This window comes from Gnatocerus cornutus, chromosome 2, assembly GCF_029298725.1.
Source record: "Gnatocerus cornutus isolate USDA-ARS CGAHR chromosome 2, icGnaCorn1.1, whole genome shotgun sequence".
Classification (NCBI taxonomy): domain Eukaryota; kingdom Metazoa; phylum Arthropoda; class Insecta; order Coleoptera; family Tenebrionidae; genus Gnatocerus; species Gnatocerus cornutus.
In genome coordinates, this window is record NC_142234.1 from 4,737,153 (window position 1) to 4,751,741 (window position 14,589).

At 33.4% G+C, this 14,589-nt stretch overlaps 1 protein-coding gene across 1 annotated transcript; it reads right to left on the bottom strand.

Annotated features, from left to right (window-relative positions):
• Positions 1-43: 43 nt before the first annotated feature.
• On the bottom strand, positions 44-14,354 carry LOC148178239 (heat shock 70 kDa protein 1A-like). Its single transcript, XM_088031533.1, has 6 exons — positions 14,141-14,354; positions 7,148-7,932; positions 2,928-3,215; positions 2,720-2,860; positions 2,423-2,659; positions 44-277 (listed from the first exon to the last, which is right to left on the bottom strand). Exons 1-6 carry the CDS (start codon positions 14,352-14,354, stop codon positions 44-46), a joined length of 1,899 nt encoding a protein of 632 aa, XP_087887659.1.
• Between the last annotated feature and the right edge of the window lie 235 nt (positions 14,355-14,589).

A 14,589-nucleotide genomic window follows, 5' to 3' on the forward strand; every position in this document is an offset into this window, starting at 1 on the left:
AACAATTCAAAAATTTAAACTTGTATCGTCCGCTTGGCCGCCGTTACGTGGAAGGAAACTGTCTTTGGTTATCAGATTGGCCAGGATTCATGCGGTTAGTGTAAAGATTCATAATTACTGGTTTAAGTTTTTGTTCAATTTCTTCTTTTTTGCGGACGTATTGTTCTTCAGTGGCGTTTTGGTTTTGGGATATCCATTCTAGGACTTCTGCGCAAGTGTTGTTTACTAGAGTTTTATCAGCGGTTGATAATTTTGACGCTATTCCGACGTCGTTCATCTAGAAAAGATGATTATAACATTTACAGTGTGTGCATTTTATTTGTTTATGCCTGAAAATGTTTGCACAGGCAACACACTATACACATCATAGATAACTCAAAATTTTATTTTTGAAAATTGAGCGATTATATTATCGACGACAACGAAATGTGTAGAGCAAAATTGTCTAGCGTAATTTCCACTTTAAATCATAGGCGCATTACTAATTGTCATTTATGACAATTGATGACAGTAGTTAGATAAAAATCGGTCGCTAAGAGCAGTGGCTGCTGATTAGTAAGAGTTGTATAGGTAAAATAAAATGTTTAGAGAAAAATCGAAAACAACGCCACTGCTCAAAGTCTGATTTACATTATGGAAATTCAGAGAAAAATCCTTGACAACGAAAAAGTCGTTCACATTTCGGTGTCGCCGATAGTACGCTACAAATAATAGTAGTTTTTTTTGTGTTTTGTGTAATTAACATCTATTAAATTGATACCTTTTTGTGCATTTTTGTGCATAAACGGCTTACTAATTGTTTTTGACATCTAGCCAATAAAAATGAAAAGTTACAGCCGCGTTATTTAGGTGAATTTTTGTTACAAAAACTTTATGAATATTTCTAAAATTAGTCTCTTTTACTCAAGAAGTTCGTAATTATTGTAATTGGACACGAATAATCTTTTCCCTTTGTCATTTAACTTTTCTTTGCGAATATCTCTAAATTTTGGCATAGACGGTGTGTACATTTTAATTTCGACCTGCAAATCTATGTAAGACTAGAACATCAAATTTTACAGAAGATGAAAGCATTTTGGGTATTTTATTTTCTTGACAAATATCGATTCTGAATAGTATTACACCAACCTATGAGTATTACAAAGCGTTGGAAGTAGTTTTCGACAGTTTTTTTCCGTAATTATAAAGGAATTTGACAGTTTACGACTTCCATGATATTGTAAGACTATAACAGATGTAGTTGGCAGATGATTAATTTTTTAGGTCTTTATAAACTCTCATAGATTAGACTCTACCTTGAAGGTGGTGTGCAATATAGAGCGAATTTTTTGAAAATTGTGTATTGTGTATTTTTGTCGGTGTTCCATCTTTATTTGTTATTATTTATTTGTTATTATTGAATAATAACAATAATATGGGGGGTTAAGAGAAGAACTTCATAAATTAGAATTTTTGCAAAAACTAATAGTTATTATTATTTAAGCATCTAGGTGGTTATGGTCGTTTTACAAGTTATGGTGCACTGGTGCTCAAGATGTTTTGTAGAAGACCTTTTTTACCCCATCACGTTCAATAGATGATTGAAAATTTTTTGGGAGATGATGGAGAAACTAGTGGAAGAGCGCTTTATTCATTTGAAAAAATAAAAAAAAATGATATGCGGCAGACTCTTGATAAAATTTACGTTAGTAAAATTCTGTGAAATTTTTTATGCGGAAACGAGTCTTCAGGTTTTCAACTAGGTGTCGGGGAAGATGTTAGGATTAGCCAACCTTCGGTTTCAAAATATTCTAAATATTTCTTAGAATTCTGGAATAGGTGTCGGGATTTAATAAATACGCATTCTATTTTATTACGATTAATTTGAACAAACTTAACTTTTAAAGGCTCCGAAATCACTCAAAAATAAATAATTGGCTGCTAGGCAACTACTTCCATTGGTTATAAATAACTTATAATCCATAATATTTATTAATGATTTAATAGTTTACTAATTTCATAGTACTCATTTCTGTTATATCCTATATATGTATACAGTCGATTTGTTGTCTAGCCATTATTATAATTTTAAGGTTTGGAACTGCGAACTTTGTGAAGATGTCATTCGATTAAACATTCCTGTTTACAGTCTCTTCTAAAGCCGTTTGTCTGTGTAATGTATGGGTTTTACGCTTGAACGGAAAAGCTGCTTAGTTGTGTGCAAACGGTCATCATGATCATAGGGTATCATGATCATATCATGATTTCACACAAAATCTCAATAATTTTAAATGAACACCGCATTATAAGAAAACTGAATGCGTATTTAAAATCGATAACACCAATTTAAAAGATCTAAGTAAACTCATTCTTTCCGCACAAAACTGTAAACTAGTGTAGTTTAATTAGAGAAAAGAGATTCCTGTCTAAAAAAGAAAATTACCGAACTTTTCATCTGGTACACGTATGTTTCTAGTTCATTCCTAGCCGCCACTGTGGCTCTAATTTGCTGATCTTGCTCTTTATATTTTTCAGCTTCGGAAACCATGTGATCAATTTGTTCTTTTGTCAATCTTCCTTTATCATTCTTTATCGTTATTTGATTTACTTTACCAGTAGCCCCTTCAGCCGCTGTGACGTTGAGAATGCCGTTGGCGTCGATGTCGAAAGTAACCTCGATCTACGAGCATATCAAAGAACGAAAAATGTTATTAAAACCGTAAAGGAAAACATGTCTCACTTGCGGCACACCTCTGGGAGCTGGAGGAATTCCCATGAGCTCGAAGGAACCCAATAAATTATTGTCACGTGTCATGGTCCTTTCGCCTTCGAACACTTGAATTAGGACTCCAGGCTGGTTATCCGCAAAAGTGGAAAATATCTGCAATTTTATTATTGTTGTACTCGACGTATCAAGTGCAAGATAAATTATGGTGGATGCGGCGGACCTGTGAATGTTTTATCGGAATCGTAGAATTTCTTCGAATCAGCACCGCCATAACACCTCCGGCTGTTTCAATTCCCAACGACAACGGAGCCACGTCTAGTAGTAAAATATCGCGAACTCTTTCGGAATCGTCCCCAGTTAAAATCGCCGCTTGCACCGCCGCCCCGTACGCCACCGCTTCGTCTGGATTAATCGATTTGTTTAGTTCTTTTCCTTTAAACATTTCTTGGAGCAAACTCTGGATTTTTGGTATTCGTGTTGAACCACCGACGAGGACGACGTCGCTTATCTGTTAAGAAATTCGATCAGTTCAAACCATTAACGCCCGCTACCAGAAATAATGATTTTTTTTTATAAAGTTTACATATGAGGTTTAGTTTAGATACCTGAATGATTCTACACAAAAATTAAAAAAAAATGTTTGTCTTCTAGTTTTTTTTAAGCTGTTCTATACAGGGTCCGGCAACACTTGTGTCCACCCCTAAAATCGCCTTCAATTTTAAAGATAAAATTTTGAAAATTTGCAAACGCTCATAGTTGACAAAGCTCTAAAAGCTGACGCAAAAATTTGTTTTTTATCACTGATAGTGTTGGCGTCGCGACGCCCTTAAAATGTCATTTTTAGTTAATTGTGAAGGTTTGTGATATCAACCTCTAATTTAATTTTTTTTCAATATAAATGTGTTAAAAATATCTCAGTTGTTATTTTAGATTCAAGGCAAATTGTCTTCAAAATTTGAGAAAAAAATGCTGTTTTATCAAGTTGGTTTCCAATTTCATTATGTCAAAGTTGGGAACTACGTTTACACCCATCTGTCAGCATCTTGTGTCACAAATGACATCTATCTTTTGGCTCGCTTTAGATTGTAACAAAAGTCTTACTTGGTGAAATTGTCGCTTTGTCGATGTTAATTAACGATTTCTGGTGTCCATAAAGTGCAACATGCCCGTGTTAATTAAAATTAACCTTTATAAGAGTGAGTGAAGTCACTTGTGAAATTTTGGTGTAAACGTAGTTTGCCGATGCGCTGCCATAATTTTGAAAACTAACTTGATAAAACAACGTTTTTGTCGCAAATTTTAAACACAATTTGCATTTGATTTAAAATAAAAACTCAGATATTTGTATCACAGTTATATTGAAAAAAAATTGATTTCGCGAATAATTCCGCAAAAACTCAAAAATTGCTAAAAATTATACTTCTTAGGCGTCGCGACGCCAACCAAACCATGATAAAAAACAAATTTTTGCGTCAGCTTTGTCAACTATGAGCGTATGCAAATTTTCAAAATTGTAACTTTAAAATAAAAGACGATTTTGGGGGTGGACACAAAAATTAAAGACGATTTTGGGGGTGGACACAAGTGTTGCCGGACTCTGTGGGTCCGGCAACACTTGTGTCCACCCCCAAAATCGTCTTTTATTTTAAAGTTACAATTTTGAAAATTTGCATACGCTCACAGTTGATAAAGCTCTAGAAGCTGACGCAAAAATTTGTTTTGTATCACTGATAGTTTTGGCGTCGCGACGCCTTAAAAATGTAATTTTTAGTTAATAGTGAGAGTTTGTGATATCAACCCCTAATTTAATTTTTTTTTAATATAAATGTGTAAAAAATATGTCAACTGTTATTTTAGATTCAATGCAAATTGTCTTCAAAATTTGAGAAAAAAATGCGGTTTTATCAAGTTAGTTTCCAATTTCATTAAGTCAAAATTGGGAACTACGTTTACACCCATCTGTCAACATCTTGTGTCACAAATGACATCTATCTTTTGGCTCGCTTTAGATTGTAACAAAAGTGCAACATACCCGTGTTAATCAAAATTAACCTTTATAAGATAGAATGAAGTGACTTGTGAAATTTTGGTGTGAACGTAGTTTGCCACTGCGCTGTCAGAATTTTGAAAACTAACTTGATAAAACAGCGTTTTTTTCGCAAATTTTAAACACAATTTGCATTAGATTTTATATAAAAACTCAAATATTTGTATCATAGTTATGTTGAAAAAAAAATTAAATCGCGAATATTTCCGCAAGAACTCAAAAATCGCTAAAAATTATACTTCTTAGTCGTCGCGACGCCAAACAAACTGTGATAAAAACAAATTTTTGCGTCAGTTTCTAGAGCTTTGTCAACTATGAGCGTATGCAAATTTTCAAAATTGTAACTTTAAAATTAAAGACGATTTTGGGGGTGGACACAAGTGTTGCCGGACCCTGTATAGGACACTGGGCATAAACGTTCATTAAATAAATAGAGGTAATATACAGGTGTCCCAGAACTCGCGACTCAGAGAAAGATTCAACGCCTTATTTGCAAGAAAACAGCAGAAATCTGCACGAAATCATCAAAATTCTTAGAGAAATCCGTTTATTTTGATGCTAAACGACGATTTCTCGCTGTTTTCTGGCTTGGTTTTGCAAAAAAGAGCTCGAAATCTACAAAACCACCAATTTCTATCAAAATTCAACGACTGAATTGCAAGAAAACAGCAGAAATCTGCACGAAATCATCAAAATTTTTAGAGAAATCCGTTTACTTTGATGCCAAACGACGATTTCTCGCTAATTCTCGCCGTTTTCTAGCTTGAATTTGCAAAAAAGAGCTTAAAATCTACAAAACGACCAATTTTTATTAAGATTCAACGGCTGAATTGCAAGAAAACAGCAGAAATCTGCACGAAATGAAAATTTTTAGAGAAATCCGCTTATTTTGATGCTAAACGACAATTTCTCGCTGATTCTCGTCGTTTTTTAGCTTAGATTTGCAAAGAAGAGCTCGAAATCTACAAAACCATCAATTTTTATCAAGATTCAACGGCTGAATTGCAAGAAAGCAGCAGAAATCTGCACGAAATCATCAAAATTCTTAGAGAAATCCGTTTATTTTGATGCTAAACGACGATTTCTCGCTGATTCTTGCTGTTCTCTGGCTTGGATTGGCAAAGAAGGGCTCGAAATCTACTAAACCACCAATTTTTATTAAGATTTAACGGCTGAATTGCAAGAAAACAGCAGAAATCTGCACAAAATCATCAAAATTTTTAGAGAAATCCGTTTATTTTGATGTTAAACGACGATTTCTCGCTGATTCTCGCTGTTCTCTGGCTTGGATTTGCAAAATAGAGCTCGAAATCTACAAAACCACCAATTTTTATTAAGATTCAACGGCTGAATTGCAAGAAAACAGCAGAAATCTTCACGAAATCATCAAACTTCTTAGATAAATCCGCTTTTTTTGATGCTAAACGACGATTTGTTGCTGATTCTCGCTGTTTAGCTTAGATTTGCAAAGAGGAGCTCGAAATCTACAAAATCACCAATTTTTATCAAGATTCAACGGCTGAATTGCAAGAAAACAGCAGAAATCTTTACGAAATCATTAAATTTCTTAGAGAAATCCGTCTATTTTGATGATAAACGACGATTTTTCGCTGATTCTCGCCGTATTCTGGCTTGGATTTCGAAAGAAAAATTTTGTAGCTAAAAAATAATCGAAATAAGATTACCTCTTTTCAACACCTTATGGTTCTAAGTGTAATAAATTTTAAACTTTTGCGACTCCTAAAGTTTTTTAAAAAATGCTACAAGTTATATTAGACATTTGGAAGTGTTTCTGATCGACCAGAGTTGATTTTTGCTTTATTTTTACCTCCAAATCTTAATCTTTATGTCAATCATCTCCCTCTTCCCTATTAAGACTATCATCCCTTTTATAGTTAAGAATGAAATTGTTTGTATTAGTAAAGCAATATGCAAAAATTTGACAAGAAAAATATGCGCAGACATACTTCTATAAACTTAACGAATCCGCCCAGTGTGCTATATAGGACAGCATAATTTATGACCTATTATTACTATGTAAAAAGCAGAAAATATGTACAAAATATGTGGTTTTGTTAAGAATGAACCTTACATGTAATAATCCATAGGTGAAATTATATATTCAGTTTATCATGTTTCAGCAAAAAAATTAAATACGGTGAAGTGACAAATGCACTGAAAACCGAGGTTTTTCAATTTTTTTTTGCTAAAAACTGAAACAACCATTTGCTTAAAAAAATGTCAATGGAAAGTCAAAAGTCAGTAGTTTATGGTAAAAATTAAAACATACAGAAAAAAAATTCTGAAGTACTTTAAAAAAATTGTAAACTGGCTGTGTATTATTATAGGACACTGGGCGGTAATGGGTTAAACAAGACCAAAGTTATGGCAACCTGAGTTTTGTTGATTTTCGCGTCCTTCAGCGCTTTTTCCACCGGCTCCATAGTTCTTCTGAACAAGTCACTGTTAACTTCTTCAAACCTGGCTCTCGTGATGGCCGTGTAGAAGTCAATTCCGTTGGCTAAAGAGTCGATTTGCACGTTTGCTTGTGTCGCTGAAGACAACGTCCGTTTGGCTCTTTCACAAGCTGTTTGAAGACGCCTCAACGCCCGTTTATTACCATTTACATCAACTTTCGTTTTTCTTTTGAATTCGTCGGTTAAAGCAGCGACCAAGCGGCAGTCAAAGTCTTCGCCACCGAGATGTGTGTCGCCAGCTGTAGCCTTAACTTCGAAGATTCCATCGCACAAGTTGAGGATGGACACGTCGAAGGTGCCACCACCCAAATCGTAAATAAGGACGTTAATTTCATCGGATTTCTTCTTGTCGAGTCCGTACGCAATGGCAGCCGCTGTGGGCTCGTTGATGATTCTTAAAACTTCCATTCCTGCGATGGTCCCTGCGTCTTTGGTCGCTTGTCTTTGCGAATCGTTAAAATACGCGGGCACTGTTACCACAGCTTGCGTCACATGTGTTCCTAAATGTGCCTCGGCGATGCTTTTCATCTTTCCTAAGATCATCGAGGAGATTTCTTCAGGAAAAAAAGTTTTCACTTCGTCTTTGTGTTTGACTTCAATTTTGGGCTTGCCGTTGTCGCTAATTACTCGGAACGGCCACATTTTCATGTCCTGTTGAACGCTTGGGTCGTTGAATTTTCGTCCGATCAATCGTTTTGCATCTGACGGGTAAAATAAATTGATGAATTATCGATGAAATAAAATGCGGAATGTTAATCTAACTTGGTCATTTCCTTTCTTTGTTATTTCTATTGGTATTACTTTTGTTCGTGTTTTTAATTAAGAGAGATTCAACTGCAGTCGTTTACTTCTAAGACGACCCGAGGAGACTTAAAAGAAATTGCTCATATGGAACTTTGGCGTTTTATTCAAGCAGTGACACTGTTAGTATCTTGAAGAACATTTTAACAGCGTATTTATTCAGTTTAATCCAACTAAAAGTGCAAAGATTTCGCTGGTCTGGGAAGTTTAAAATGATGTTTACTTTACACATGAATATCCACAATTATTCGAAATTGTTGACAACATTTAACTTCACGTGTCTAATTTATAATAAGAGTGTTAATTTTTAGAGAAAATAATTTTGAAAATTTTGAAAATTTGAACTTTCTATAAAATAGTAGTCAGTACCTAAATAAGAATTGTTGATTTATTATGACTATGAAAATCATAGATTTATTAATTATTAACATTTCAGAACTAACTCGGAAAAAGTGAAGAAAATAGAGAAAATCTAGTATCTATCTGTAAATAAAGCCTAGAATTAGTATATTATGAAACGCGTTTCATAATGAACATTTTGCCGCACGCACGTTTTTAAGGCACGACGAGCGCAGCGAGGAGTGTCATAAAGTAGTAAGTGAGGCAAAATGCATTATGAACAAGTATCATACGCCATTTTTTCTATTTCGCCTCATTTTAAACGAAAAAACTTGATTTCGAAATCTAGGGAATTTTAGGGTAGTTGGCATTTGCAAATCGGGAAAAAAATTCGAAGTAGCCAAATCCAATTTCAGTCAGTTTGATCGGTGTGACGTTTTGAGTTTATCGGAGCGCAAGGGAGCCAATAGAGCGAAGATGTTGATCATGATCATGCTGGTTCTCTTGCATCCAAAGAGTTTTTCTCCGATGAATTATTAAGCCAAGTACAACAAGAAATAATGGTGTATTGATCGATTTATCATGGTTTATCAAAACCAAAATCTAAATTGTCAACGTTGACGGCAGGTTGACGGTTTGTTTGCTGCAAACCTAAGAAAAATATATGTTCCTGGAAATATTGGCAGGGGATTGGTCCATTACGATACCGAAATACGCTCAAACGCGTATCGAAATATCTTCATTATGAACGCGAAATAGAAAATAATTTTTTAACTTAAATTGTAAAAAAAATTGTTTTTTGTAAAACGGCTCATAATCTAAAATTTTGTTGCCATAGGTTTGAAATGTTTGTCGAATGAAGTAAAAAATTGAAACTCTTGAGTTTGTTTAAATTTTTTTTTTAACTTTTTTCTGCTCTAAAATATTGGAATTTCGAGCAGCAAATAACAAAATTTCGTTCTTATACAAATGTCGGTTTTTACAAAAAATTTTGTAATTTGGCTCCGTTAGTAAATGTGACTAAACGACATTTGTGTTGCCGTGGGTTTATAATAATAAGACATTATAGAATTTATGTTCTATCGTATGATAATCTATGTTTTACGGTATCGTTTAGCGTCCATAATGTGGCTGTGTATGGACGGCGACCGTAATAATAAAGTAAAACGGTTGCTGATCATTGTTAAATGATTATAAATGAATTAATGTCAAAATGTAATTTTCACTTTTGTATGCGTTGTAAGTTTCTTCATCCACATTTCTGGACTAGGAGTGCAATTTTTGGAACTATATTTCTAATGGGAAATTAAAAAAAATCTACAAAATTGCAAAATCCTATGGGAAAGTTTTCCCACGAATTTCGTGGAAACATTTTTATATGCTTTATAAGTCCCCGTGTGAATTTAAGTTCCAATGGACATTTTGACATTAAGCTGCTATAATGGAGGTTTTGAATCAACTTCAAATTGTATTTGCATAAGTTAATACAATAAGTTAATACAATAAGTTAATACAATACCCAAGTCCGGATTAAGGGAGGGGTTAAGGGTGCTGTAGCCCCTTGCCACGTACAATTTTTTTGCTATAGAAATTAAAAAAAAATACAAATCTAGTACGTAACTTCTGTACGAGGCTTTCTATGCATAATTTTATTGATGGGCCCCTTTTACAATTTAGCTCCGGGTCGCAAATTTTCTTAATCCGGGCTTGAGAATACCACTAACAATTTTGGAATCATCAAAATTTAAGATCTTATTTAAACTGTTTGTTTTTAATATTTGATAGGACAACAACATTTTTAAATTTTTGTTTAAATTATTACCACCAGGAATAGTAAAATATAAGAAACAATTTATTTTCTTTAAGTATAGAATTTTTTTTCTATCAGAACTTTTTTGCCTATAATGGCGGTGTCAACAATTCTTTCTAATTTTTTTGATATTGGCTTTTTTTTTGCTTTTTGTAATGTGTCTACTTTGAATTGTTTATTGAATTTATTGAAATTAAGTTAGTTAGTCAACTTATTTGACGATTGCGGAAAAACTGCCACTTTAACATGATGTTAATTACACTGGTCAACATGCATTTTGTGCCATAAGTGTGGTATATCAAATCGCACTATTAAGGTTAGCCAAATACAGAAATTACCATAAAAAAATTCTATTAGTCACAGTTTTTGAGAAAATTAAAACTGAAATTCAAATTAGCAACGTTGTTTTTTCTACAGGGTCCGGCAACACTAAAATCCACCTCTAAAATTGTCTTTAATTTTAAAGATAAAATTTTGAAAATTTGCATACGCTCATAGTTGACAAAGCTCTAGCAGCTGACGCAAAAATTTGTTTTTTATCACGGTTTGGTTGGCGTCGCGACGTCTAAGAAATATAATTTTTAGCAATTTTCGATTTTTTGCGGAAATATTCGCGAATTCAATTTTTTTACAACATAACTGTGATACAAATATCGGAGTTTTTATTTTAAATGTAATGCAAAATGTGTTTAAAATTTGCGAAAAAAACGCTGTTTTATCAAGTTAGTTTTCAAAATTCTGACAGTGCAGCGGCAAACTACGTTTACACCAAAATTTCACAAGTCACTTTATTCACTCTTATAAAGGTTAATTTTGATTATCACGGGTATGTTGCACTTTATGGACACCAGAAATCGTTAATTAACATCGACAACTCGACAATTTCACCAATTAAGACTTTTGTTACAATCTAAAGCGAACCAAAAGATAGATGTCATTTGGACACAAAATGTTGACAGATGGGTGTAAACGTAGTTCCCAATTTTGACGTAATAAAATTGGAAACTAACTTGATAAAACAGCATTTTTTTTTCAAATTTTGAAGACAATTTGCATTAAATCTAAAACGAAAACTGAGATATTTTTAACACATTTATATTGAAAAAAAATTAAATTAGAGGTTGATATCACAAACCCTCACAATTAACAAAAAATTACATTTTTAAGGCGTCGCGACGCCAAAATTATTAGTGATACAAAACAAATCTTTGCGTCAGCTTCTAGAGCTTTGTCAACTATGAGCGTATGCAAATTTTAAAAATTTTATTTTTAAAATTAAAGACGATTTTGGGGGTGGACACAAGTGTTGCCGGACCCTGTATATCTACATACCAAGAAAACAAATATTTTACATTAAACTGTAAATGACACCAGTAAAACTGTTATAGTTATTACAAAACACAATTTCCAATTTTAACTCTATAGATTAGGAGCGTTACAAAACAAAATTTTGGCTTTTTTTTTTTTTGAATTTGAAAGGTGAAATGCAACAAAACCCGGAAATAAAAATGTTAACATTGACCCATTACCAATTTGGCATTTTTGTTATCATAACTTTATTAAGCAAACTGAGATTATCTAGAAATGATGCAAATTACTAATGACACAAAAAAATATTTTGGATTTGTTGTTCAGTGTTATTTAATCGAAATAAAAGATTTAACTGGGTTAAACTGCTGCAACATTTTTTTGCGCGGTTGCAAACTCATTTTGTTTTCCTGCTATTTTGCTTTTTTGACATTGTGTTCAAAATTTGACAAGATACAAAATTTAAGGCAAGGAGAGTTTTGCTACAGAAACAAGCTAGTGGAAATTTCCCATGATTACAAGCATAACAAATTCGGGACATTATAAATCTCATTGGAATTTGAACTGGGATTTTTTTTCAAGTAAATCTTTTTCCATAATTTCAAAAACTGACTTTTTGGTAGGAAGAGACCTCTTAACTTTCGACGCTATTCCGGATATTTTTTTTATTTTCTGTAATGTTTTCAAAAATTCAAATGTAAACTTCATCATGGAAACTGTCATCATTTTCGATGCCAAATATCTCATTCTTTTATAAGAAAGTTGTCTTCAATCAAACATAAAGCCTTGTATGCAATGTATACATAATTAGGCTTTGTAGACTCCTATACAGGCTGTCCCAGAACTCGCGCCCCAGAGAGCAAGAGAGGGTGCCGACAGCAATACAGATGGTAAATTTCAAAACAAAAATTGACTAAGTTTAATAGTATTCGAGAACTGATAAAAAGTTAACAACCAATCCCAAAAGCTTATTCGAGAAGTGGAGTAAATGGCCATCCCAATTTCCTAGGCAACGAGAATCTAATGCCTAACTGACCAATGGATGATAGTATATAGTATGTCCATAGTTACCAATTTTCAAATTCTGTTCGGCTTCGGGATTGGCTACAGTTTTTTTGTCTTATCTTTGTTATTTTTTAAGTTAAAAAAATATGGTTTCAAAATTTTGGTTCAGAATTGTTGCCTCCATAAGCCCTATCTCGCTGGGGCGCGAGTTCTGGGACACCTGTATATTGACCTCCCTCGCAAGTTCGCTTTGTCATAACCTATAGGGTTCGTTCAAAAAGACCTAAATTACATAAATAGCTATTTTAGCACTAAAATAAAATGCACAAAAACATTATCTAGTGTACCACAGCAACATTTTTTTAATACGCTGCTATTGCAACATATTCTTATAAAGCCCAAGATAAAAATTCTAAAAGTCTGTTATTTAGAATCTATTAGTTGTATTTTGTACCTCTAACTTGTGTATATTTGAATATTAGAAGGCCTGGCAATTTCATCGATATAAAGTTCAATCAAAAGTACAGAAGTTAATAGCAAATCTATTATACTAAAATTTTTGCCAGATTGAATAAGCGAGTACATTATAAATACTCTTGTCACCAAGTTTTACTCTTCAAGCACTAAAATGTTCAAAGTTTTCAGCATTCATCATAAAAACTCATTGTTGTAATAATATTTTAAAGGTTCTTTAGTTAGAGTTGCTTTTAGCAACTTTTTTGAACATGGAAAGAGCCCGGTTTGCTCGATAAACGCGTAAATCAAAAGGTCCTTTATAATTTAGAATTAATTGATTTAAAAATAGATTTTCAGTGATTACCTACAGGGTGTTATGTCTGTGATCTGCCAGAGTGACAGCAAACAGAGGCTATAAGAAAAAGAAGTTCAATATTAATTTATCCTTATCTTACAATAGATGCGTTTAAAAGCGATCAATAAGATGGAACTTTCTAAAAGAGTACTATGCCAGGAATCAAGTAGTTTTATATAACTAAATCTTTCACCTGTCACAATAAATAACACTTATTTTTGTATCAGTGGTTTGCGCATTTGAATTTTCCAATTAATTTTTGTTTAAAGCTCACGGTTTCCGGCGAACTTTGTCAAAATAGTCGAGCTGCAATTTGAAGATACAGAAAACTGTTTTCGCATCGTCTAATTCCAAATTGAAGAATATTTCAGACAGTCCACAGAAGGCTTACATAATTTTTTCTCCGAAACTTTAATTAGGGGAGTATTAAATAATTGTAAATTAAATATTCCAATTGTTGTTCGTCAACTTAAAAACCAACTAAGAAAATAAGAAAATTTATTGCATTCCTGCAAGGAGATTTAACATTACTTTTGCAAGTTTAGTATCAAGTTGAGTTTGCTCGTAACATTTTATTTATTATGCAATTTTTTTAAAATAAATGACAGCTAAGATTGTGTAGTTCAGTTCTTATAAGCTTCAATGTAAAATTAATTACGTAGTTTAAATTTAGATTACGAACTTTAAGTTTAAAGAAACTGTAGGGAAAATGTTCGATTAAAAACTTTTTTCGTACAAATTAGTTTGTGGACTATTTAATTAACTTCTCAATAATCAAGTTTAAAATTAATAATCGCTTTCAGAGGACAAATTAGAATAAAGCAGACTTACATACCGTAGACCGTGTTTTCCGGATTGATCGCCATTTGACCCTTTGCAGAATCACCGACGAGTCTTTCTACGTCCGTGAAAGCAACCACGCTGGGTGTTGTACGATTCCCTTCGTCATTAGTGATGATGTTAACAGTTCCATTAGAGAAAACGCCGACACACGAATACGTAGTCCCTAAATCTATTCCTATAGGTAATGCGACAACACGACTAGCCATTTCGGGTATTTCATGAAAGTGTATGGGGTAAAATGACACGAACACGGAGAATTTTGAATGTGATGTGACATTTGACAAATGTGACAAAACTTTTACTTTCAAAAGGCACGACCGACCCTTGCTTTTCCACGACGGTTTTCAATGTTTTGCTTTATTGTCGTTGCAGGGATTAATCTAAATTGCTCGTTGTGAGAGGGCAGAGGTGAAAAGGTCCCGGCCATTCTGTACACTGTGG

Bases quoted from the DNA above. Each gene is read 5' to 3' on its own strand.
- LOC148178239 (XM_088031533.1), bottom strand. From the start codon at position 14,354: ATGGCTAGTCGTGTTGTCGCATTACCTATAGGAATAGATTTAGGGACT. The intron at 7,933-14,140 runs GTATGTAAGTCT...TTTACCCGTCAG, and splicing joins TCCGGAAAACACGGTCTACG to ATGCAAAACGATTGATCGGA. The intron at 2,660-2,719 runs GTGAGACATGTT...ATATGCTCGTAG, and splicing joins CTCCCAGAGGTGTGCCGCAA to ATCGAGGTTACTTTCGACAT.